Source organism: Cryptotermes secundus, unplaced genomic scaffold, assembly GCF_002891405.2.
Source record: "Cryptotermes secundus unplaced genomic scaffold, Csec_1.0 scaffold1262, whole genome shotgun sequence".
Classification (NCBI taxonomy): domain Eukaryota; kingdom Metazoa; phylum Arthropoda; class Insecta; order Blattodea; family Kalotermitidae; genus Cryptotermes; species Cryptotermes secundus.
Window position 1 is genome coordinate 34823 of NW_019743670.1, and position 27826 is coordinate 62648.

Consider the following 27826-nt stretch of genomic DNA (forward strand, 5'->3'; position numbering starts at 1 on the left):
GGGAATAATCACTGGGTTGAAGATCATGACAAAATTTGTTTAACAAAATTAGTAACCTGAGATGTGACCTTCAGCTCAAAGGTTATCCCTACAGTTTCACTGACTTGGGTATTAATTCCAAGGGTAGCAGTCCTACAAACAAAGAGGAAAAGCCTCTAGGCTCTGTGTATATCTCATACATGAAGTGTTTCATAAAAGCCTAATCTCACATGTTTATACAGCTACAGTTACACTGACATAGGCTGTCCAGTAACGAAGGTCAGCTCTTTCTTACGAAACCAAAAGAGTAGGCGTTCCTTTGTTTCTTATAATACTTGATGACAGACAAAGACCAAAAACCCTCTAATTCTCAGTATTTTTCTACCAGTAGTCTGTAGACTGTGGCTTAATTTATTCAGTTCACAATTCTAGTTTTACATTTATACCAGGTGGTTCAAATATGACCGCGACTGATTTGTGTGTAAACAAGCCACACTGCACAGCAGCTGTGTGACCTTGAGAGAGTGAAGCCACAACCTCCACCCTCCCTCCTGTTCGGTCCTGTCTGGGAGCTGCTAGATTATGAGCGAACAGAAGGTACCACGGAGCGTGGAACAATGCATTGTGATCAAATTCCTCGGAGAAAACGTCCCGTCCGCTGAAATTCACTAGACTCCAACAACAGCATGGGGAAGAGTGTCTCTCACAGAACCGTGTGTTTGAGTGGTGCAAGTGCTTCAGATAGGGTAGAGAGCGCGTGGAGAATGAACCGCAATCATTGGCAGCGAACACCTGTCACCTAGCCAAACACTGATCATGCAGACACGCTTATTCGTGAGAACAGGCGCATCACTATCAAGGAACTTGGAGCAATGCTGTCCATCAATGTTGGTAGTGTAGAAGACATAGTGAAATGCCACCTGCACTATCGCAAGGTGAATGCACGGTGGGTACCATGCACTTTGATGGACGTGAACAAAATGGTACGCATGCAAGCTGCCAGTCATATTCTGCAGCAGTTTGAAGATGATGGTGATGCACTCTTTAAGTATACAGTGACCACCGATGAAACGTGAGTGCACTACTTCATTATTGAGTCCCAGCAGTCACCATGCGAGTGGCGGCATACCAGTTTTCCCAAACCCATGAGAGCGCTGAGGAGCGGTTCAGCAGAAAAAGTGATGGCAATGTTCTTCTGGGACTGGCAGGGGGGTTATCCATGTAGACTTTCTGACAGATGCCAGAACAGTCAATGCAGCTTATTACTCAGACCTCCTGGCAACAGACATGAAGGAAAAGATCTGATCCAAGCAGAAGACATGTGGAAAGCGCGTAGCCTTCCTTCAAGACAGTGCACACCCCCATATGGCCAAAACAATGGAAACCCTCCAGAAATTGAAATTGAACCTTCTGACACATCCGCCGTACAGTCCCAGTTTGGCACCAAGTGATTTCTACCTGTTCGGAAGGCTCAAATCAGACTTGCAAGGCATGCGGTTTGTGGACGACGCAGTCATCCAGAATGTTCGGGAGTGGATATGCTGCAAACCACAAAACTTTTTTGAAAAGGGCATCAGGATGCTTCCAGAACGTTGGAAAAAATGTGCTGACTCCGGGGGGAGTATTTTGAAGACTGACATGTGCAAGTAAGTGTTTGGCAATTTTGGTTTAAAAAAAAATCAGTCCCAGTCATATTTGAACCACCTTGTATTATGGCAACTGGAAAATTGCCATTTTATAGTGTTTTTTAATTTTTATCACCACAACCACAACCCCCAGCAAACAAAATGTTTACTAACAGCTGTATTGTTTCTTAGAGTTATAAGTTTCAGGATACCCATTTGGAGGTTCAGAATAATAATCCAGTTTATGGGAGTACTCAATGACAGGCCAGTAACCTGTATTAGGGGATTTAACATTACTCTGAACCACTGAAAGGAAGACTGAAGAATTCGAAATGATAATTGTTCATTTTCAATAATAAATGTTGCCACAGTGGACAGCTAAAGCTTACAGAGTACTTACTGAATATCACTTCCATCACCCAGCAATTTTTGTCTGGTCACATACAACAGATGTTTGTAATTTTTCATTGCAGGAATCTGGCTCATCAGCTCACCTGCTACCAGTTGAAGTATGGAAAAGAGGGAGTTGGCCTCACTACGCAATGGCAGTAAGGGGTTCAACAGATATTCATGGAGATATGGATGAGGTAACATGGCAAGGTGAGAAACCAGTCCTGTCAGCTGGAGATTGATTTCATAAGGCTGTAACAAAAAGTGAAGATTACATTAACAGAACACCACAATGTACTCTCTCTATTCAGTATTTTCAGGTGAAGGTTGAGAGATGAAAAATTTGTATTATGGTAGGAGTGAATTAACAAATGAATTTAAATCAAGAGAAAAGATGAATCAGGAGACATGGGCATTAACTGTAGCATAATATCAAAGCAGATCATGAAGAAATACGATGTGAAAATGAGAAGTGGACAAAATTCAATAATGGGCTTTTGTGATGATAGTCTGAATTTTGGATTCAAAGGCAAATAATTTCTTGAGCAGGTGAAGAAATATCAACTGCCCAATTAAGAACATATACCATGGAATTTGTTTAGTTACCAATTAAAATGGCACATACTTTCTATGCAATCATCCCTAGACTATGTGGAGATCAATCCACACACTCTAACAATTGTTAGATCACTCATGATATGTACAGCCTTGTCAAGTTCTATTCTACTGGAATCATGAGAAATGCAGAAAATGATACCCATTACATACTTACTTACTCATGGAGCTGAGCCCTTCTGGAGGAGCTGCCAATTCTGCAGCTACTCAAGAATTTCCCAGCATTTTATGGAACCAAAAGTTTCATTACCGTGTTCACAAGAGCCCTCCACTGGTCCCTATCCTGAGCCAGATCTATACAATCCATACCATCCCATCATATCTCTCTAAGATCCATTCTAATATTGTCCACCCACCTACGCCTTGGTCTTCCCCGAGATCTCTTTCCTTCCGGCTTTCCCACGAATACCTTATATGCATTCCTCGTCTCCCCCATTTGCGCTACATGACCTGCCCACCTCATCCTCCTTGACTTGATCATTCTAATTATACTTGGAGAAGAGTACAAGTTATGAAGCTCCTCACTGTGCAGTTTTCTCCAACTTCCTGTCACTTCATCTCTCTTCGGTCCAAATATTCCCTTCAACACCCTGTTCTCAAACACCCCTCAGTCTATGTTCCTCCATTAATGTCGGAGACCAAGTTCCACACCCATATAGAACCAACCCATTACACACTATGCATTAAAAATATATACTGTTTTGGCTACATCTGCGAATATTTCTATTTAAACAAGAGTGGAAAGTACATATAAACTTATTCTTTGCCATTTCATGGACATTAGTTACAGCAAAGAGACAAAAATTACTGTGTATGTATTTTGTTCAACATTCACTATACTGGAAAATGTTTAAAATAGCTGTAGATCTTTAGAGCTTAACAGGCTACATATTTTGCCATCTATCAATTTTTCTTACATTGAGATATTTCTGAGAAAACTGATAAATGCCTTACTTCAACTTCACACACAGTATGGGGATTACAATGGACACAAACTAAACAGAATTCACTTAAGTTTACTGCAGACTCCCAGCACCAAACAGAGATGAAATATGTATTTTTTGGGGTTTATTTTATGATAAGTCAGTATCTCACACTATATAGTGTTGAATTGTAGGATGACTGGTGAATAATGAACTAGAAAAATTCAGAAGGAAGCAGTTGATTATGGCCTAATCAAGGCACTATCCCAATATTTGTCTGGAGGGGGCTGAGAAAAGCCATGCAGAACTGCAGTCACGATTGCCAGTGTTCCAGCTGAGATTTAAACCAAGCAACCCCTGGATACAATATTACTGATAAATCAACTTGCTCAGTCATGACACAGCAAACAGGAGGATATGACCTCACACACACACATCCATTTCTTGCACTCTGTTCAAAGAACAAATAAAAATACTACTTCACTTACAGTACACAGAGCTTTCCATTTATATAATCAGCAACATTTCACACCCATATGGCCATAAAATTAGTAAGAAAGTACTACTGGATTAATCTGAGCGCTGGATGGGCAATGACGAGAACACACATCTTTTTAAGACTTCTGTCTTCTGTGAACGTCAACTGATGTTTCGGAGGGATATATCCTCTCCACCTTCAGAGCTAAAGGATAAGCCAAGGAAAGACAGGAATGAAGCAGGCAGAATGCAGAGTTTGAGCTCTTCCCATTCCTCCATTACTATCCAGTGAATGTAACATATTGAGCCAGGCCTACAAACAGATCGGAGATCTCTCATGTCTTTCGTGTAAGGTGCTAACAATTAAAGATGAGTAGGTTATTTCAAAAGTCATGGAAACATAATTTTTCTGAAATTTCCAAATTTGCCACTGAGAGACAGCAACGTCTGATTTCTAATGATGCTGCGAGATGATGCATAAGTCCAAGGACAATTAAGCGAGTCCAGCGCGAAGTCAGTGTGATCATAACCTTTGTCCTTCATGACAATGCAACCGCCCACACAGCAAATAGTGTCCATAACCGTTTATGACGCTGGGGATGGGAAGTACTACACCATCCTCCATGTTCACCTGACCTTTCGCCATGTAACTATGACTTAACACTTTGCGGACCATGCACCCTTTAAAAGGTTTTTTGCTTTTAAACATAGTGGACCGTTCGCCTGTTAACTGGCTTTTAGAACACAATAAGTTGCAACACACTATACATCTCTCTGGCGCTACCCAAATGAATGACTACTGCGTAATATTACTCCGGAATGTTTGCCTAGTAGGTAGTAACTTGACCGTGCTGTTTTGGTTCTCCCTCCAAAGGAAAATAATCTTTGACCCTTCAAGCTGTTATGTACCAGGCAGGATGTTAGTGCAATATGAATCAAGGACAGAAGCGGTTGAAGACGAAGCGATATCTCGGAGAAAAAGAAATATCTTACTCGTTCTCCGATGAGCTATTTGACGTTCCTTGTGAGAGGAGTAGTGAAACTGAGACAGTGGCAGTGACAGGGGTCAACAAACAAGTGTAGCCACAGACAATAAAAGTGAAAGTAGCTCCGACGAAAGTGCAGGTAGTAAAATTGCAGGTACAGCTACATGGGGCAAAATGCCTACTTTGGGACAGTTCACTGGAAATCCAGGGGTGAAACAAATTCCAAACAACGCAAGTGTCTGAAGTAGCAGAACTGTTTTTAGAGATAGAGATACTCGTGTTGTGAATATGATTTCCACAATTCACAATTCAAGCACGGTTCATGTTCAAAAGAGACATGGACAAGTAAAGAAGCCTATTTGTATTTCTGAGTATAATATGTTCATGAAGGGAGTTGACAGAGAAAATCAATACTTGGCCAATTATTCTCTTCCTATATAAACAATAAAGTGGACAAAGAAAGTTGCCTTGTGACTTATAAATTGTGACATTTTCAATTCATTTTTGGTTTACAAAAATCTAAACCCCAATTCAAAATTGAAATACAAAGCATTTCTGATGAATGTGGCAAAGGCCTGGGCTACATACCAGATGGTGGCGGCAGAACGAGAGTCAGACAGAGACTTAGTGGGACCGAGACCATCAACTCCAACCCCTCTCAGGCCTCATGTGGACCCCCCTGGGCGACTCTCAGGTGATATGCGGAAATATATGCTCGTGAAAATTGTGAAGAGTGAACATTCCAAGGGGAAGCATCCTTCTAGGCAATGTCGTGTTTGCACAGTTCACAGAAAAACGAGCATGACTGCCTACATTTGCAAGTTCTGTGTAATGCCACTTCACAAAGGGGAATGTTTCCAGGAATATCACACTCTCAAGCACTTCTAGGAGCATTGGTAAATGTTCTCTAAAAATTTTAGTTCATAAAATTAATTATGAGATTTTATATTAATTTTTAAAGTGAACAGTGCACAAGTTAGGGTAGTAGGTTTAAAAATGCCGGTCCCCAGGGTGATTTAAATATTTAAATTGGCGGTCCGCAAAGTGTTAATACCCAAATTGAAACAGCCATTGTGAGGGAAACGCTTTCGTACACGAGAGGACATTTCCAATGCGGTTCGGCGTGAGATGACAAGATTTCGAGATGGTGAAGCTGATGCTATTCACCGTCTTCCTCATCGCTGGCAGCGAGTACTTGATACACTTGGAGACTACTTTGAAGGTTGCTAGTCATAATGTAAGAATTCAGATTTAAATCACATTTTTTTTATTTCTTAATCACAATTGAATTTTTCAAGGATTAAAGAATAAAAAAAAAGTCATTTCATAATGTGCAATTTTTCTTGCCCCCTATACCTATGCCCCTTCACATCAACCTGATCTGACTAAGCCAATCAGAGGGGTATATCATGCCCTTTCATAAGTATATTTTTAACTTTCTTCACTGTAACGTGTTTGGCCAAAAAAAATTAGTTGCCATGACTTTTGAAGTAACCCACGTATATCACTCTCACTCACTCGCTCATGCAGCTGGGACCTTCTTGAGAAGACGCCAATTGTGCAGCTACTCAAGAACTTCCCAGCATTTTATGGAACCCAAAGGTTCATTACTGTGTTCACAAGAGCTCTTCACTGGTCCCTATCCTGAGCCACATCAATCCAATCCATATCATCCCATCCTATCTCTTCAAGATCCATTTTATTATTGTCCACCCCACCTACACCTTGGTCTTCCCAGTGGTCTTCTTCCTTCCGGCTTTCCCACCAATATCCTACATGCATTCCCCTTGTCCACCATTCGTGCTACATGCCCTGTCCATCTCATCCTCCTTGACTTGATCATTCCAATTATACTTGGAGAAGAGTTCAAGTTATGAAGCTCCTCATTATGCAGTTTTCTCCAACTTCCTGTCACTTCATCTCTCTTCGGTCCAAATATTCTCCTCAACACCCTCAGTCTATGTTCCTCCCTTAACGTCAGAGACCAAGTTTCACACCCATATGGAACCACAGGCAAAATTATGATTTTGTATATTCTAATTTTTATGTCTTTGGACAGTAGATGAAAAGACAAAAGGTTTTGAACCAACTGGTAGAAAGCATTATCCAAGTTCAATCTCCTCTTAAAATCTTCCTGAATCAGGTTTTGATTTGTTATCGACGTTCACAAATATCTGAACTGTGCCACACTTTCAAAACATCTGTTGGCTATCTTTACGTCATGATTTTGCCCTGCATTCTGGTAACAAGACAACAACACATACTTAGTTTTTTTAGTGTTTACTTCTAGACCGACTTCCTTTCTAGCATCAATTAAGTCTGCGTGTTTCTATTTATGGTATCTATATTATCACCCAGTATTTTCACATCAGCAAAGGCCAACAGCTGATGTGTCCATTTAATTTCAGTCTCACCTGGTTTTCCTGGGCCTTCCTAACAGCATATTCTACAGCAAAATTGAAAAGGAGTGGTGATAAAGCATCTCCTTGTTTTAGACCATTCTGGATAGGGAAATTATCAGACAAAAGTTTACCTATAGGGACTTTACCATACGTTTTGTTTAAACACATTTCAATCAGCCTAATTAGTTTCAATGGGTGCCCCAAATTCTATAAGAATGTTGTATAATACTTCCCTCCTAAATGATTCATAGGCTTTCTTGAAGTCTATGAATAGATGATGTACTGTCTCATCTTACTCCCATTTTTTCTCCAGTATCTGACAAATGAAAAAAATCAGATCAGTAGTTTATCTGTTACATCAAAACCCACATTGATGATCCCCAATAATTTCATCTATGTACAGACTTTACCTAGAGAGAAGAATATTGGACAACATTTTGTATGAAGTTGATAGCAGTGATATCCCGCAATAATTACTACAGTCAATTTTATCGCCCTTCTTGTGAACTAGTACAATAATAGGCTTCTTCCACTGATGGGGCAATTTTATCTTATGCCAAAAAGAACTAATTATCTTATGAAAATGAATCAAGGATTATATGCTAAAAATATTTTTTCCGTAAGTCCTGCAGTTTTCATGATAAATACATAAAATGGACTGCACATGTCAGAAATATAAGAACTGTTATGCTATGCATACATTTCCTAACTTGTTAAGGCAGGGGATTCTCAAATTCTGTGATATGACTTCCCCCCTAAAATAATAAATAAATTTACATGACTGCCCCATCTCTGCTGGTTAGCAACAAATGCAGTTCTCCATATTGTTGCAACTGCCTAAGGAATGAATGGTGAAAACATAAACCAAAATACTTTTACAGCCCCTTTAAACCTACAATAAGCTATGAGGTCTGCACCATTGCCACTTATGTTAATTGTTAATAAATAAAAATGCTTAATGCAAGATTTGTAGACACTGTTGCATGACAGTGACTACAAACATGGTTTGGACTGATAATGAGATTCACGGCACAACTGAATCATCTTATTTACGAATAATGATAAGTAAAAGAAAAAAAAATTTAAGATATCCCTGTAACAGGCCGTGGAGGCCTATAGGGTTGTGAGATGTTGAGGCTCCCACATTTTCTAGACAATTGGCTCGTAGCTGGCGGTGAGGTTGTCAGCCTTACATGCTGGCCGCCATTTACCCTTAAGAACTTTCCAAGAATATTCCTGGTACTCATTTCTGTTAGAGGATGAGTCGACCCCAGGGCCATAGTGCGGCTGGAAGGATTAGGTCAACTGAAAAAAATTGACCTCATCGGGATTCAATCCCGCAACCTTCCACATTACACAAATATTCATTATCATTTCATAACCTGTTACATCACTCTGATTTGCTGGTTCTACTGTTACAGACACATTGCCAGGCTTTGGTTTCTGAGAAGTGGAACTCCTAGTGATGTCCTGTTCTCAGTGGCTCAGTTATCTCAGTCAGTGGGGTAAATTTCTCCTGGTCCTTGCCAGCACAGTTATTCTTGGTTCTGAGCCCCATGGGAATCATGAACATATTTCACTGTCTGACGGCACTTGGAGTGTTCAGACCACTCTCTTGGCGTTGCTCTCACTATAATGCATTGCTTTACATTGGGAAGTTGCAGACCGATGAGAGACCATCACCTCTGACTGCTGTGTGTACATTTGTTGCTGTGGAAATGTGTTTTAACAAGCTGCTGCACAGCAATGGATGCACCAGTAACACTCTCATGACTCCTAGATTCCACATTCCTAGGCATCATGTCAAGATATGTTTATGATGCAATTCAATTTCACATTCCTAGTTTCAACTGTCCATTAGTTACTGCCATGAAATCAAAAGCGAAATAAAGCTTTCTGCACAACCAACTTTATAATAACAAGAGAATAATTTTTTAAAATATACTGGTTAATTAACACTATGGACTATAGTCATAGAGAGAAATTAATAATCACTCAGAATGTTTGGAAATTCCAGCTCACTGCACAAAAAATTTCAAGTCTATATAACAAGATAGTGGTGCTCCTTCCACCCCAAACACTGACAAGACCGTCATGATGGAAGCTGCAAAAATGGAATGTGGCAAGATACTGATGCAAAGTTACATAAGAATAAATCATCTGGTGTTCACGCACACGTGCATGCTCACACGCTAGCACTGACATGACAAAACCATAAGCCTATCTTTCTTTATAAAATAAGGAAAGTAAATTAAATTAGAGTATTTTCTTCACCTGGTACGGTAAACGTGCAATTCGTGTGAATATCATTCGTAGAAATGGGCCTTCATAGAACTGACAACCATGGTCGGCTTCAGGACGTGAATCAGAGCTACATGAATCATCATATTCCGCTGACTCAGGAAAGGTTGCTTCATTTGGCCAGCCATAGCATGCACATTGTGTCGTGCAGGCCTGATACTGTCTGTCCGCATCCTGCACATACTGCTCGTAACCTGTTTCATCAGGATCAGTTGTAGAGTGCAAATGTTGGGGCAGCAGGAAGAGAAAGCTGTCATGATTAAGAAAAGTTGTCTTACAACAGGTTCTCATTATTAGATTCACAGGTATCAGAACTGCAAAAATTAGATACGGTAACAATTAATAACATGAAGTTTATAGACAGTGATGAAAACGAACATAATTCATAAAACAGTTCTATTTACACTGCAGTATAACATATTTAGTTTACCATAAATTAAAGGTCATGAACTGAACAAAAGATCAGCAGAATTTTAATTTAACGAACAGAAGGGAAAGGGGGATGTAAAATGTGCCATCCCTAATGTGCAGCCTCAGGAGGCCAAATGAAGTGGACAATGTTGAAATGTTTCGGGCTCTTCTTGACATAGTTCTTATTCAATTGACAGAAGTTGAGGCCAATAAATATGCATGGTAACAAACTGCAAAATGTGTCATTTCATTCACATTTCACTCCAAAATCCAAAAAGGCAATGACATAACAGTGGATGAGACATATACAGTTTTGGGTCTTCTCATGCTGATTTGAGATCATGCAGAAATATAATAAAGGTCATGCTTTTCTAAGATCCTACGGTTCACTTCTCTCTTCCCTGAAGCACCACCTCTGGAAAGTCTGGAACTGATTAACTGATTCCTTCATTTTATTGTAAATTCCACCATAAACAAACATGAAGGGCCTGCCAAATTATTAAAAATTTAGCCATTATCCAACATCTTCATAAGGAAGATCACAATCTGTATCTTCCACATCATAATATTACCATATAGTCTTCAACACTGTGGAATGGATATCCATCTTTCAATCAATACATATTAAGTTTAACATAAAACACATGTTACATATGGTCTATCACAATTTACAGTGGACAAGATATGAAATTAGACAACTAGTTCCTCCATTCTGAACTGCACAGTGCCATCTTTTACTACATAATCATTGTTACCTGTTGTGGAGGTAATATCATTGCCATGAAGTAGGTTAAGGATTGTTAAAGTCTAACTTAAGTTTTGATATCTTTCAAAGCTCAGAAAAAGGCAACTGCTCAGAATTATCGTTTATAACAGCTAGTGGTCAAAACTAATGTCTGCACACACAATTCAGACAGCAGTCTGTGAAATGGAATTATTTGATTTACATCAACTAGCATACACACCTATTTATGACTTTGTTAATACTGCTTGGGGCAAGAGTCCTGCTAACAGGTGATGATCCAGGAGAAAAATCCAGTACTGAAACAATGCATTCGTGAATTAATATTATATAATTTCCAAGAACCTATCCAAATTTATTAGTAACATCAGATTTATCGACCACGTACAATCAAATATCCTCTAAGAGCCTAGCGACACCGTATGGAGACCTTTAAAGTATAGCCGAGTGGCTGTGTGACACCATATGGGTAGGCGCAGTCCACACGTGCGCACAGTGTTTTAAAATCTAATTTTAAGATAGAAATTCTTGTTCTACTTACATTATTTTTGGGAACCCGCTTTATAAGTAGACAGTTTTCCCTGTGTCATCTAACTGAATGTTGCATCTAACTGTATGCAGAGTCCGACATCGCAATTCATGCACTTTGTCCGGATGTAACTCCGTTTCCCACGCGAAGAGCACACACGACACCTCACTCTCATATTAGAGGAAGCCGGCCAGTGATGTCGAGTGGCCTCCTCTAATCATAACGCTTATAAAACATCGCAATTTCAACTATCCACCATGGCTTCATTTCGCATGGAAGAAGCCGAAATTGTGAGGCCGCTGATAAATGACACCGATTCAGAATGCGGTAGAGATGACTCTGAAAGTGGCAAGGAAGCATGCGGGATGTGCAAGGGTATTCCGAGAACACTACCTCTGTGTGGCTAGTCCGAGGTATACACAGTCAGAGTTTCTGAAGGACAAAGTACGATAAGACTTCACCCACACTCGTGCATACAGAAAGGTTCCGACGTGACTGGAGAATGTGCAATAAAACATAAACTTCCTCCCCTTTTGCCAGATAAAACATAGTAAGACAGGATGTCAGCAGCATGCATTTATAGTGCAGAAACTGTATGCATATTTGTGGACTGACGCACGAAATTGAGGGAATTTTTTTTTGCAATCAGTGTAACAATTTTTACATATTGTGACATGTTGCTGCGAGTAGTAGCCGAAACAGGAGACGCAGAAAGCACAGCCTCCAAAGAAAAGGAACGGGGATGCACCCTTAGGCTATTCGGGATGAACAGCCTTAAGGAGGGAGCAGTGTGACATGTTGCGCAATGGAGAACCCCCCCCAGCAGTGACGTGGTGGGTGAGTCAGCGCTCCGTCACCCCCCCCCCACCGCACGGTGATGTAACACACAACACAGCTGTGACGCAGGCAACACGGCGATGTGGCACCGGTTCCTAGTGTGACAAGGCACTCATTATGCAACAGGCAAGCACTGCGGCTATATATAAGGGAACCGCACAGCCGCCGGAGGGGGTTGAACATGTAGCCGTCCCCGGAGAGAGTTAAAGTGTATCAGCGGCCGAAGACAGTTCCCCAGTCAGCAGTGAACGAGTGATAATCAGTGACAGTTTGTGATAACTGAGAATTAATTGGGAATGTGTAACACAGCGACACTTGTATAGCTCCCGTACTGTGAAACATGTAGATTACTAACAATAGAGTGAATTGATTTGCGAATAGGGTTATAAATTGTGAAACCCCGCAACATTGTTATAATTGTAGCCGTTACTTGTAGGTTGTTGAATAAACCAATTAACAATCTCGACGGCGTCTTCAGTAACGAAACATGTTACAATATTTTAAAATCTGTAAATTACAATATCTGATTCTATATTCTTTCTAAATAAAAGCGTTTATTTCGTTCGTTTAGCACAAAAATTGTAGACATCGCAGCATTTTCAGTAACATGCTTACAATTTTTAATACTCTACAATGGCGGACATTTAAATTACCGTATTTACGTATGTATAGGCCACACATTTTTTGCCAAAAATTCAACAGGAAAACTGGGGTGCGGCTTATATTCGAAATCACACTTCATTTAAAAAAAATTATATTCATAATTAGTAATACAGGGTGTTCTACTCCTGAAATAATATTCCAAGAAAATTATTTTTTCTACAATTTCTGTCTGAAAATTGTGCTGCAGCCTATACATGCGTAAATACGGTAACTCTGGCCCGCTGCCATTACGGGAATTTAAATGGCCCATCTCTTAAAGGATATACTGCACTTTTCTTCTCCAAAAGTTTCCTTCCACAACTGCCTATACATAATACTAGTGGACAATCAATTCAGTTTCAGGTGCATAACGAAACAACCATGAATGTAAGGTGAAATCAGTTCTCTGAGAGAAGTATTTACATGTAAAAAAGTCTATTCAGGAAAGTATGGTGTTTAAATTGCTGTGATAACATAACAGACTGCTCGGCTTCCAATTAATGTTGAAATACAGATGAACAAAAAACCAAAGACAACCCCTGAAGAGCCCCTAACTCAAAACTGAAGTTTGATTTTATGATATTCTGGCTAAAATATCACCTTCCACCTATTACCTTCAATATCACTGATTTTTCATCATTGTGGAGTCCAGACATATATAATATGATCCTACCACTCAAACCGAAATACCTTTCCTATAAAACAGATGGAATCTTTGCAGAACACAATCACAATATTTTACGACTCCTCCATATCACCCAGAACTCAATCCAATTGAGTTAATATGAGTCACCGTACAAAAACTGGGTTGCTCAAAACAATACCACATTTATGATGGATGATGTCATTAAACTGGCAGACCAAAAATTGGCTTCCATAACTGCAGAAGAATGGCAACGTAGGTGCCAAATTGTAAGGAACATTGAGCAATAATTAATGGCACGGGAAGGCCTTTTGGACGCAGGACAGGAGTTCGTCTTCCATGTTGGCGGTTATAGTGATGACAGTTCTGATGATAGCCCTGATTCATCTGGTGGTGATGAGGAAGGACAGGCATGTGGAGATGATATCTATGCGGACATTGCCGGTGTTGCCCCTTTAAAATAGACCTGTGTAATATGTATGTAACAGTGAAAAGTGTATAATAGTGTATAGTGCATAACAGTCTGCCATTCAGCACTTAAAACTTAACATCGGTTGTGTGAACATCATCGAGACTAAACCACCAACACTATGCAACACAATGAGGTAAGAAATCACTTCCTCTTGAGAATGCCTGTACTGCATTCCCCTTCACACTTGTCAGCATGCTGGATCTCTCCCTGCCACTACCAATACTTCTCCTACTCTGTGTCGGAGGACTGTCACTTCTAAATACTATAATTGTAGAGTTGAGTGGTTGGGTTTATTGTTGGTGAACATATTTCCATTGTTGTGTTTCCGTGAGTTTGCGGTTTTGCGATGGTTGACCTGAGAGAGCAGCGTGTCTGTATAAAGTTTTGCTTTAAAATTTGGAAAACTGCTGCAGAAACGCACCAAATGTTGAAGCAAGCTTTTGGTGACAATAGTTAAGCCAGACAAAAACTTATGACTGGTATAAGCGTTTCAAAAATGGCCAAACATCGACTGATGACGACAATTGTTCGGGACGGCTGTCAACTGCCACCACACCAGAAAATGTCAGGAAAGTTAGAGCTGATCCTGCAAGATCGCAGACTGACCATCCAAGACCTCTGTAACACCTTGGGACTAAGTTATGGTATATGCCAACGAATTTTGTCAGAGGAACTGAACATGCGGAGGATTGCGGCGAAGTTTGTGCCACGACTGCTGCAAAATGAATAGAAGCAGCATCGCTTGGAAGTCTGCAGGGAAATTCAACAACAGCTTCAAGAGGATCCAAACTTTCTTTTGAAGGTTGTCACTGGTGATGAAAGTTGGGTTTATGGCTATGACCCTGAGAGTAAGTAGCAATGGTTGCAATGGAAGAGCCCTTCTTCACCTTGGCCAGAAAAAGCTCAACAAGTCAAGAGCAACATTCATTCCATGTTGATGTATTTTTTATATTGACGGGATTGTTCATAAGGAGTTCGTCCCTCCTGGTCAGACAGTCAATAAAGAGGTCTAGCGCGATGTTCTAAGGCGTTTGAGGGACGACATGAGGAGAAAACGTCCAGAGAAGTGGCGCATAAAAAGACTGGGTACTCCACCATGACAACACACGACTGCATATGGCTTACATTGTGCAGGAATTTTTGGCTAAAAACAAGACAGCAGTTGTTCCCCACCTACCATACTTGCCAGACTTAGCTCCATGCGACTTCTTTCTCTTCCCCAAGATGAAAATCAAGTTGAAGAGCCGAAGATTTGATACGGTTGAGAAAATTCAAGTGGAAGCACAGACGGTATTAAACACCCTAACAAAGAAAGACTTCCAGGATGCATTTCAAGAGTGGCAGAAATGCTGGGATCGGTGTATGTGCTCCCAAGGGGGCTACTTTGTAGGTGACAGTGCAGAATAAGATCCAGGTAAGACGTAATAGTTTTTATTAATATATTTCGGGAACTTTTGGATTGAACCACGTATTTTCTACTTTCCAATGCTATCTTGCTCGAAATAGTTACTTGTACATGTTCTTCTCAATTCATCTTGCAGAAATAACTTAACTAAAATAATAATACGTAAAACTTTGAAAAGAGACTGGGTTATGTATTCACACACCTTCAGAAATTAATCTGAATATGCTCTTATGAGAAAACTGAACACATCCTTTAGGAGGAAACAGTAAACTTCATTTCCTCAGTGTCTTCAATCAGCTTATATTTAATAACAGTTTCTGTCACCACTATGATAATTCTGAAAAAGTAAAATTAAGTCACGAAACTCAAGTAATACACTCAGCTCCAGAAAATCAACACTGAATATCTGAAGCTTTAAAAGCCTGTAATGATGGTGTATTAATACAATTATTGACTTTCTGGACATTATCTCAATTCCTGTTTTTACAGTGTCTAGTTCTATTGATTGTGCCCAACTGACTAGCTTTTTAGGTCCATATATAGGGAATAATTCTATCAATTGGGCCCAATTGAGCAGCTTTTTGTCCAAGGGCAGAGACAGAGTCCAGTCTCTAAATGAAAAAACACAGGATGAGGGATATGTCCAAAACGTCAATAACTATATCTGAAGCATTGAGTAAAAGGTACATACAGGGACTGTCTCTCTGTCGTTCACGTTCGTCTTCTTCATCACTCCATGAGCCAATTAAAGAGTCTGATGCAGAGCTGTCATAATAACTTCGGGAAGTCAGGTACACGAGCACCAAACAATGCAGGACATGTTCATTTCGCTTCTGCAGCAGCACCTCAACAAACAAAATTTCTCAATACTACTAGCTTCATTTTGATAAATATTTTTCTTAGAACAATTCCATAACTATCTCTAACGATAATGCATAAACAAAAAGCACTTCTCAATTCTTTCTTTTTCCTTGAACTTATTCTTCAGCTAGCCACTGGCTTTAGGGTTCTCCACGATAAATGCCTGTTAGTGCTATGTAGAGCAGCAACTTACATCCCTGACACCTGTAAAGGCCTGAAATTACAGCTAAAGTGGCTCTTGTAAGGCCATGAAAGGCTTATGATGCTAATGGTGGATGTTCCAACTGTTAACTCTCAATCTGAAGGATTAACTGGTTAACAACACCCTCAACATCCCTTAGTAACTGGCTTGCCATCCTACACTGCCGACATCAGGAGCGATACTGACCTAAGAAGAGCATCTACGAAGGGGGACCCAAAAATAACCGGAAACGACCTGTTGCGCGCGCCTGCTTTGTAGTTACGAGTTGTGCTGCTAGGTAGTGTTAGCTGGGGGTCTCCCGCGACTGTTAGTGAGCTGGTGTCAGTCTGAGTTAAGTGGTTTGTCTGTGGTGCTCTGTTGTGTGCGTTCCTGTTTCAACCCTTTGGCGATTAGTGAGATGGCCGACCAGAAGGAACAAAGAGTGTGCGTGAAATTTTGCTTTCTGTTAGGGAAAACTGTACTTCACCCTTCAAGTCGCGGCAAACATTCACGCGGTTCTCTCTTTGGTCATCTCCGAGCAAGCAAAGAACAAATTTTGCAGACATCCGTCTCATGTGCAAACCTTCGGTTAAAATTCGCTGGACCGTGCTCCACGAGATGTTTTTTTCCTCAGAGAGTTGGTCAATGGTCTTTTGACGCTCATCATCAATTTCACGCACGCTCTTTGTTCCTTCTGGTCGGCCATCTCACTAATCGCCAAAGGGCTGAAACAGGAACGCACACAACAGAGCACCACAGACAAACCACTTAACTCAGACTGACGCCAGCTCACTAACAGTCGCGGGAGACCCCCAGCTAACACCACCTAGCAGCACAACTCGTAACTACAAAGCATGCGCACGCAACAGGTCGTTTTCGGTTATTTTTGGGTCCCCCCTCGTATATCAAACTTCCTTATAAGCATGTCTACTGTTTACTCAGAATCTAAGCATTGCTCTTGCTATTAGTATCATAACAGGATTTGAAGCATTACCTGTTTGCTTTATATTTATGTGATGTCCAAGAGAAAAAAATTCCTGCTACTTTCATTGATGTGTTTGCTGTTCCTTTCCTCATGGTACATATCTTGTAGGGGCATGTGATATGTGCTTGTAGACAAAACATAGAGCTTCTGATTGATGTATGAATAGTTCTTTGTTCATGATTGTAACCTGATTTCTTGTGCAACTGGAAGTCCATCATGTTTCTGCTTGCTGTGAAAGCGGTTCTTTTATTCTACAGTTTTCCCTTCCATATTTCCTTGAAATTTCATCTTAGCTCCAGTTAGTCTACAATACCTGCTTTTGTCCATGCACATGTTTCAGCCCCTAACATTAATATGGGCATAAAGTGATTCTGAAACACATTTTCCTGTGGGGTCTTCTTTTCACTGCATTTCCATTCCAAAACTATATCCCTAAATAAGGGATAAAGTGTTTCTATTTTTCATTCTTTCTGCCATTTCTTCTAGGGCTTTTCTATCTGTCACTATTTTACTTCCTAAGTATGTTGTATTATCTTACCTCAAAGAGCCTCAGTGTTTCTAGGCTAACCTCATCTTCTTTATGGAAGCAGTTGTACAGCAAATGTTGCCTCATAGGACAAGTTGACAACCCAGGCAACTCTGGCTCTCTGTTCTCCCCAACCAACCAGTATAGGAATTCTGCAGCACAGTAATGTGATGATATTGAATACCATGTAGGGTGGTTTCCATTTCTTTGGCAGTAAATCTTAAGGTTCAATAACATCATACAAAAATGGCAGTGGATGCACATACATTCACCAAATAAGCCGAAAAAGTTTAAACAATTTCTGTCTGCCAGAGAGCTTACAGCACTGTTTTCTGGGACAGGAAAGGAGTGCTGATGGTGGAATTCATGCAACAGGGGACCACAATAACGTCACAAGTGTATTATGAAACACTAAACAAAATTCATAAGGCCATTCACAACAAAATGCATGGAATGCTGACATCCATGACAATGTGTGTCCACATATGAGCACAGCTGCTCACAGTAGAGCACTGCTGGAATATATCAACTGGGAGTTGTGTGATCGACCTCCTTACAGCCCTGATCCTGTGACTACCACCTGCTTACATACATGAAGAACTGGTTGGGTTCATGGCACTTCAACAATAATGAAGAGTTCATGGAAGGTGTCGAAACGTGGCAAGCTTCTTTCACACAGGCATACAAAAACTTATTCCCCGACACAACAAGTGACTCAATTCTGGCAGTGATTGCATTGAGACGTAGCTTAAGTATGTACGTATTTTTTGTATATAACAAATTATTTTTCTCCATGCTTGTTTTGTTAACAGTTCACTGGAGGTTGCTTTCCAAACAGCCCTTGTACGTGGTAGAGTCACTAAATTCGTGGAATGTGGTTTTATTGCATTACATTACAAGGTATTCACATACACTTAATGCAGATCCACATCGGCCTTCAAAATAGTTTCTGTTGGCCGCTATGCAAGACTGCCAACGTTCATATAGCTGTCAAAAACATTGCTGAAACATAGTGACAGTAAATTCCCGTATGACGCTTTATGACCATTCCATGAACTTATTGACTGTGGTAGTATATATGCACACTAGTGTAACACCCACTAAAAAACCACAAGGAAGTCTTGTAATGTTGTATAAGCTTTCATGCTATTAACTCTCCCTCCTTAATCCCATATTCCTTTCCAGTCCCAAATGTTATCGAATGATGTTTCGAGGCCATAAATAACATATACTCATTTGTAAACTATCTCCTTTCTATAGTACTGTATATCAAAATTGTGTCAATGCTCATAGAATAGACAAGATAACTCAAACAAAAGACTGCTCACTCATGATGTACTACATAACTTAAATTCATGAAACATGTTTATACTCAACAATTCATTGCTATGACAACCTGAAATTGTGTAACAATGAAAAATCCCAAAATTACAATTTCTTATACATACACAGAAGTGACGGACACATGCATGTGCATGCAAGCGCACAGACACATGTGAACATAATGCATGAAACAATCCAAATGCACCTGCATTTCACTTCCAGGCAATCATATGCAACTTAATGTATAGTGATCTTACCACCATGAAGTGCCACAATGGTAAATAACAGAAAATGCATGTGATGTCACATCCTTTCCTCTACAGAATCTAATTCAATAATTCAGGGCCCAGTGGATCAGAATATTATAAAATCTGCAAAAATCTAAGCCTAAGGAAAACTGCATTTAATGCACTTAGTAATATTACAGCACAGACACTGAGGTAATGTTCCACATATTGTCACATTTATGAGTAACTACAGATGGGATCTGGATGGGTAATTGGATTTACTGCACACTTATACAACTCATTATTACACTTCACAAATTACTAACACGCACAGACTAGTGTTCTCAGTCTGTTACAGTCTATATTAGTTGTTTCCTGGTAACAGCTTCTAACGGTTAAGATTCTTCAGCTTCTGTGATCACTTTGTTGCCTGCTGGCTACTATTCCACGAACCTAAACTTTTGCTTCAATTGCCTAACTCTCAGGCTGGCAGCCATCTCACACCAACCTCCTAGTCTCCACTTCACAGACTGACTTACAACTGACAGAAGCTCAGTTGGTGTCGTTATATAACCCCTTGGCATGGACCACACAGAGAAGAGTTTCCAACAGTTCCTCTATTGCTGCATGTGGACTCATTGCCATGGCAACCTGTCTGTTTAGTGGTTGCTACCTAGTAACAGGCATACACACTAAAATACTGTGCCAGATGCAGATGGTCAGTTGCACACTCCAGTTGTTTTGACATCAGAGAAAGGGCCCCAGGTACTCACTGGATAGGGACCTGGGTGATCCAAAAATCAATCCAGATCCGCTTTCAAAGAAAAGAATCCCTACCTCCATTGGAAATTTGTTTCCCGTCTATCCAGCCCACTGCTAGTCGTTTTACTGACTGAACTATTCTTCTCATAAATTCCGTTACACAAAGAACTATGTGAACGTCCACATTTGTTGGTGCTTACCAGTAAGCAGGGCAGGGGCAGAGACTTGTTTCAAGCATTTGCTAATAAAGGCAGTGATGAAAACTTCATTTGAAGCATCTGGCTGGAGAAGGGCCGGGCCCAGAATTTTTTCAAGAAACTCCAATCGCACACTGTTGGCCAGTGCTGTGCCTAGGATGGGATGAGATTCTCGAACAAGCTGTTTGCATCAAATACTGATATAGATATTCAATAGGGTTATAGATAATAAATATTCAAGACAATGTCTGTATTTTGATATGAAATTTTTTTAAGCCTTCAGTTATGGTCTTCTTGGCTTTCAATCAAACATGAAACAATACTAGAGAACAGTATTCTCTTACAGCAAATGATAGGGTGATAAAGATTGTAAGTCACTGTACAGGGACTGTTTGTACATATAATAAACTGCTATAAGCATCACAGTCCTAAAAGAATCAGAATGGTACTTCCTTTTCACAGAATTTTAAGCATTATTCATTTCACTTCTTGTACAATCCTGTTTAAAACTAAATGCTTACAGTTGAAATGTGGCAAATACAACTGATTGAATACACTCGCCTGGTCACAATAGTCAAGCCATGCAAGAAATGCTGCCACCTGTCGACAACCTGGGAACTGTGAACTATCAGTCCACACAGGGGAGTCCAAGCTGAAAACAATAACAGTACTACTGAAACAAAAGCATTTACTCAAAATGAAATAACGGCAAACTGCAATATAAACTTTTATCCATATGCTACCTAACCAACTTAACTGTACATTCAGTAGGGAAAGGACAGGGGGGAATGGTTTGAATATGAAGTTTGTCACAAAGCCATAAAATAAAACAAAATATACAGTTACTGTTGAAAGTAACCTGTACTGTACAGAAGAACAGTTGCATCTTACTTTTGCTCTAACTTAATACTTCTGTACTAGATCCTGTGAACCTTGCTGCTAGCATGGATGCTGTTTTCTCACTTGTGTGTCCAAGCTCAATTAACACTGTCTCCATTTTTTGCTCAACAATCATGTCACTTTTCCAGTACTGCTGTTCTGTGTAGGATTTGGAGTTCTCATACCAGTGGTTATGAAGAGCTTTGTCTTCGGGATATAATGCCATGCAGTCTACTGAAAATCAACCAACGTTTCAGAGGAACATGTTGACACCTTCAGTGTCAAAAAGACAACCAAGGACTCTGGCTTGCTACCTGCTTCATGCTGCTTTCTTCCTTGGCCTATTCTTTGACACAGAAGATGGGGGGAACATGTTCCTCTGAAATGTCAGTTGACTTTCATTAGGCTATATGGCATTATATCCCAGAAGATACAATTCTTCATTGTTCTTCCAGTTTTTACACACAATCACAGGGATATTTCCATTCTTCTACATTCATATTTATTTTTTGGGGCAATGTTGCCAATAGCAATCAGTCCTTTTGGTGACAAATTTGGTACATGTATTTCTTCAAACCATGTCATGAAATTTTCAAAATTCATCTTATGGTAATTTCCTGATTTTGTTTGTAACATTATAACATTGGTGGGTCCAGTCTTATCTACAGCATGGACATTCATGAATCTTAGGCCAGGGCTATCACCTTTCCTTACGTCAAATTCATCACAACTTTGCTAACAGCTTACTGCATAATGAGAATAGATCCACTTTTAATAACCACTTTGATAACCAAATGCTCTGTTGTGTTCTCGTGGTATTTGGCTACCACATGTCTGTTCTTAGAGAAAAGGTAAAGCTATCCCTGTAAGAGGGTGTACAGGCCCACAGAGTTGTAAGACAGCGTGGCTCCCACATTTTTTTTAGATAATCAGCTCACAGATTTTCATTTTGTTTCGTTTCATTTCATTTCATGGCATTGTGGTTGTCACCCTTGCACACTGGCTGCCCTTTACCCCCAGAAAGATTTCTGGTATTCATTTCTGTCAGAGGCTGAGTTGACCGCAGGGCCACTGTTTGGCTGGAAGGATTAGGTCAACTGAAAAATCCAATGTACTCATCATGAATCCAACCTGCTACCTTCTGGCTTGTAGCATAGTGCCTTAACAAACTATCTACCACATGCCCTGTCTGCCATTCTTAGAGTTCTTACACTCAAAGGTCAAAGATTTTATAATTTTCTTTAATATTTTTCTATGCCTTACAAAAGTGATTTCATTTATGGCTGCTAAATGAACTTTCCTTAATGTTGGTACTTCCCTCTCAGATGTGGAATGAGCAAACAGTATTTCTGAGAGCAGTACAATTGAATTTGTTCAGTGAAATTTTCAAAGAGAACAATTCTCTCGTCTTGTCTCCTTAAGAGGAAGACAGCAAGGGAGAGAAAGAGGGTGAGAGTAATGGTTCACTTATTTTTGCACATACAATTAGGTTTGGCATGTAGTACTTATGAGTAGGAAAATTAGTACTGGAATGTATAATACTAATTAAAACTGTTATCTGTGCTGATCACATTGGCTGCACAATCTAACGCATAAAATGTCTTTGCCTGTTCAAATACTTGGATTATGGGCTCGAATCCCATTCAAAGCAGGATGTCTGTCTACATTTATTCTGTGTTTGTGTTATCCTGTGTAGATAGCCGCCTTGTGATGAGCTGATCACCACTACAAGGAGACCTACTGTCTACAATATTAAAATTTAAAATTGATTCTGAATGGGCATAGGCCAGAGAGCCTAATCTGTCAAGACACAAGTAGTAGTACTATCTGTGCAAGGAATGGCTGCGCCATAGCTCAAGCAGTTAGTCACTGGATTCCCACCGCGATGGGCCGGGTTCGATCCCAGGTCTGGTCAAGTGGGATTTGTGGTGGACAAAGTGGTGCTGGGGCAGGTTTTCTCCGAGTACTTAGGTTTCCCCTGCCAATCTTCATTCCACCAATTGCTCCACAATCACCCTCACCTATCATCTGGGGCTGGTACAATAGGCCAGAAGTGGCCACAGTACAAGGGACTTAGTCCACCCCACTAGCAATAAAAAAAAATGATCTGTGCAAGGAAATAATTTTCTGAATATATACGAGGTGGTATCAGAAAGTTCCGGGACTATTATTATTGTAACTGCCTTGGTGAAAGATGAGAGTGGAGGCCAAGGTCACACTTTCGCAAGTCTATTGGATCAGTATGCCATGTGACACCGCACAGTGAACATGTACTATTCTTATACAAGTGCATTTTTGACTTCGTGTTTCATTTTGTCTGTGATGAATTGGGGGGGGGGGCAACGTGTCTGCATCAAGTTTTGCGGGAAGTTCAAGAAATCCGCTACTGAAACCCTTAAAATGCTTTGTGAGGCTTTTGGAGAATACTCTTTAAGCCGGGCAGTGGCTTTTGAATGGTATTCACGTTTCAACACTGGTCAAGTGTCAACAGAATATGACAAACTTTCAGAGTGATCAAGCACCAGCAAAATGTTGAAAAAAATTGTGAGCTCATCAACGAAGACTGTTGCCGAACAATCCACGAGGTTGCAGACACCACTGGGATCAGTTATGGATTTTGCCAGCAGATCTTAAAAGACAATCTGAACATGCACTGCATTGCTCCTTCATCATGACAACGCGTCTGCCCACATGTCCCTGAAAATCACAGCGTTTGTGGCTAACAGTAACACGGTTATCATTTCCCATCCTCCCTACTCACTAGACTTAGCCCCCTGTGGTTTTGCTTTGTTTCCCAAACGGAAAATAAGACTGAAGAGAAGATGTTTTGAAGCAGTGTCTGACATCTGAAGGGAATAACAAGCTGTATTCAACAGCATTAAGGAACATGACTTCCACGGTGCTTTTGAAGCATGGAAAAAACGGTGGGATCACTGTATACATCCTCAAGGAGACTATTTTGAAGGAGATGGGACCCAAAATTGAGTAAGTTATGCCACTGTTTCTTTTTGTGACCTAGTCTGGGAACTCTCCAATACACCTCAAACAGATCTGTCTGATAAATAGCTTATATGGGATTGCTTATTATACAATTGTTGTGAATGCTTACTGGCTCAGACATTTTCAAAATTCTCTTTCTTTCTCAGGCATGAATTTTTTTGTAAATAAATGTTGCTATATACATATAGTATATATATACGAGGGGGGACCCAAAAATAACCAGAAACGACCTGTTGCGCGCGCATGCTTTGCAGTTACGAGTTGTGCGCTAGGTGGTGTTAGCTGGTCTCCCGTGACTGTTAGTGAGCTGGCGTCAGTCTGAGTTAAGTGCTTTGTCTGTGGTGCTCTGTTGTGTGCGTTCCCGTTTCAACCCTTTAGCGATTGGTGAGATAGCCGACCAGAAGGAACAAAGAGTGTGCGTGAAATTGATGAAGATCGTCGAAAGACCATTGACCAACTTTCTGAGGAAACGAACATCTCATGGAGCATGGTCCAGCGAATTTTAACCGAAGGTTTGCACATGAGACGGATGTCTGCAAAATTTGTTCCTCGCTTGCTCGGAGATGACCAAAGAGAAAACCGCGCGAATGTTTGCCGCGACTTGAAGAGTGAAGTGCAGTTTTCCCTAACAGAAAGCAAAATTTCACGCACACTCTTTGTTCCTTCTGGTCGGCCATCTCACTAATCGCCAAAGGGTTGAAACAGGAACGCACACAACAGAGCACCACAGACAAACCACTTAACTCAGACTGACGCCAGCTCACTAACAGTCGCAGGAGACCCCCAGCTAACACCACCTAGCAGCACAACTCGTTACTATAAAGCATGGGCGCGCAACAGGTCGTTTTCGGTTATTTTTGGGTCCCCCTTCGTGTGTGTGTGTGTATATATATATACACACACACACACAGACAGAAAAAAACCACAAATGACTGCCACTTTGAAATTTGCCACCAATGTCAGTTACTCAGAGCCAGCATTCTCATACCTCCTTTCCTCTGCCCAACAGTATTCCACCTACTACCACTGTCACGTTCTCATGTTTAAATATCATGTTACCACATACTCTTTAGTATGTCATGCGCATATATGGTATCCTTAAATGAGATGAAATGAACAGCCAGCTTTTGTTATTTGAACAATGATTAGTATTATACTGAAGAAAAGAGGTGAAATTATGCAGGGAAATAGCTGAAAGGAAAAGTATACAACAGGGAATATGGTACAAAATGTGTCTAAATACTGTTGCAATATTATTTTCTGTCGCTTGCACTGACAGAATTTCCTTAACCTTGTATTTTTTAGACAATTTCCCTTTTCCTACAAAAAAAACAGGCCTATGAGATAACCATATTGTGTGTATCCCTTATTTTAGCTTCTGAACCAAGTGACTGATTTTCATGAAATTTGGCATGAATGCTATGCTATTAAAAGGCAAGCAAGCCTTGTACTCTTTCTTCTATTTACTAATACTGGTAAAAACAACACAGTGTCCGCATAAATTTACGAGGCAGGAGTAACACCAGCACCACTTACTCCACGGCAATGAAACGACTTTTTGAAAACCAAGCAAGTTTAATTTTTTATAGAATATAGAAAAGTAACTGGCCATTACACAAATCTTCATTTTGAGTTTGATTTGACGGCGATTATAAATGACCCAGTGGAAGTTAGGTATTTGACATTTTTTAGTTAGTTAATTACTGCTTACTGAGATTACAGAATTGCAACATTTGATACTGAGATAAATCACATCATAAACACATACAAGTTCTGTATGAATTAATGCTTGTAAATCTAAATTACAAATGTGACAAAGGTCAAACTCTGAGAAGTATTATTTCCTAAAAGTAGCAGCAGCAGTGATGGTGGTTAAACTGCTGAAGACAATATAATGCAGTTAAGTCTTCTTCGACAATCATCTGAGTAGTGTGAATATACAGTAGGTATAAAACTTTTCAGAGACTGTCTCCACCTCCACCACCATAGGTTGATACAAAAAGTTTTGAGGCCACATGTATTTATACCCAGACAGTATGCTCTCACCTGTCTGCAGGTGCAAATATGTGTGGCCATGACATTCATCATATCAACCCCATGGCGACGGAAATGTAGACAGTCACCAAAATGCTGAATAACAACTCCACATTCACATGCGTAATCACCTGAGAAGACTTCATGGCACACAGTCACCATGAAAGCTTTAAATCATGAATGAGGATGACGATGATAACCTGTAAGATATTTATAAGTGCAAGGAACAAGAAAATATTTATATCTAGAATGCAGACTAATGCACAAGTTAAACTGAATTTTCCTAAATATGACATTAACAACATAAGACCGTGCAATCCAAACTAGGCTATATGAGTTTACCTGAAATTCGATGAGAGATAATGAGCCTGTTCACCCAATGGTATTTTCTGTTAATGTAACTACTACAATGCTAAAAATAGGTAAAAAAAAAAAGGTAAAGCTATCCCTGTAACAGGCCTCAGAGGCCCATAGGGTTGAGATGTTCAGGGTTTAAAATTATCTAGACAATCGGCTCAAAGATGGTGGTTAAGGTTATCAGCCTTACGCACCGGCTGCCCTTTACCCCCAGGAAGATTCCTGGTACTCATTTCTGTCAGAGGCTGAGTCGACCCCAGGGCCATAGTGCGGCTGGAAGGATTAGGTCAATTGAAAAATCTAATGACCTCATCAGAACTTGAACCTGTGCCCTTCCAGCTTGTAGCATAGTGCCTCAACCAACTACACTACCACGTACCCCCTGGTATTATCCACTGCATTTAAAGCAGATGAGAATATATGGACCCAAGAGGAGTGAAATAATAGGAGGCTTAAGAAAGCTGCATAATGAGCTACTACTACTACTACTACTACTACTACCCTACATGTTTCAGCACCTCAAATCCATTCACAGATGCAACAACTTCATGGATATTATGTCTGATGGTTTCAGTTGGTACTAATGTGTAACTGACACAACAAGAATAATGTCATCAATTAAAGTGATTAGTTTCTGCTTACAAGAAAAGATAATTTCATTTCCAACTTTTTGGGTATTCTTCACAACCTTAAAAAAGCCTTATAAAAAGGTCATGTCTGTGACCTACTAATCAGCATCTGAACAGATTTCTTTAAAAACTGGTACATGAGGCTTTAAGTAAAAGCTGTCAGACAATTCCAATTTTGGCTAAAATCAGTCAAATTAATGGAGACTTTGCATGAAGATATATATGCATTTTGTTTGTGTAACTGGACTGTAAGTTATGCATATATTTATCACAGCAAAGTGTTTCAAACAAAAGTTTCTGAGAAAAATGAAACATAATTCACACCCAACGAACATTTCTCATGGATTTTGAAGTAAACAAAAGGAACTTTTTCAGTTGCCTCATAACTCGAAAACTGCTGGGCTGATTTTAATACAATTTTATACTGTAGGTCCCTGCACAAAAATGTCTACAGTAACGACTGTGTGTCAGTCACCTAGTATAAAT

The 27826-nt window shown here is 40.1% G+C and overlaps 1 protein-coding gene across 2 annotated transcripts in view; it reads right to left on the reverse strand.

Moving 5' to 3' along the window:
• Positions 1-27826, reverse strand: part of LOC111874251 (protein FAM160B1) — a 77040-nt gene that overhangs the window by 8203 nt on the left and 41011 nt on the right. For both annotated transcript variants that reach the window (XM_023869595.2, XM_023869594.2), the window contains 7 exons: positions 21003-21093; positions 20445-20622; positions 17945-18084; positions 16071-16224; positions 11075-11150; positions 9672-9948; positions 2005-2246 (listed from right to left, as the gene is read on the reverse strand). In XM_023869595.2, the coding sequence (XP_023725363.1) occupies positions 2005-2246; positions 9672-9948; positions 11075-11150; positions 16071-16224; positions 17945-18084; positions 20445-20622; positions 21003-21093 (1158 nt within the window). The remainder of the gene's footprint in view (positions 1-2004; positions 2247-9671; positions 9949-11074; positions 11151-16070; positions 16225-17944; positions 18085-20444; positions 20623-21002; positions 21094-27826) is intronic.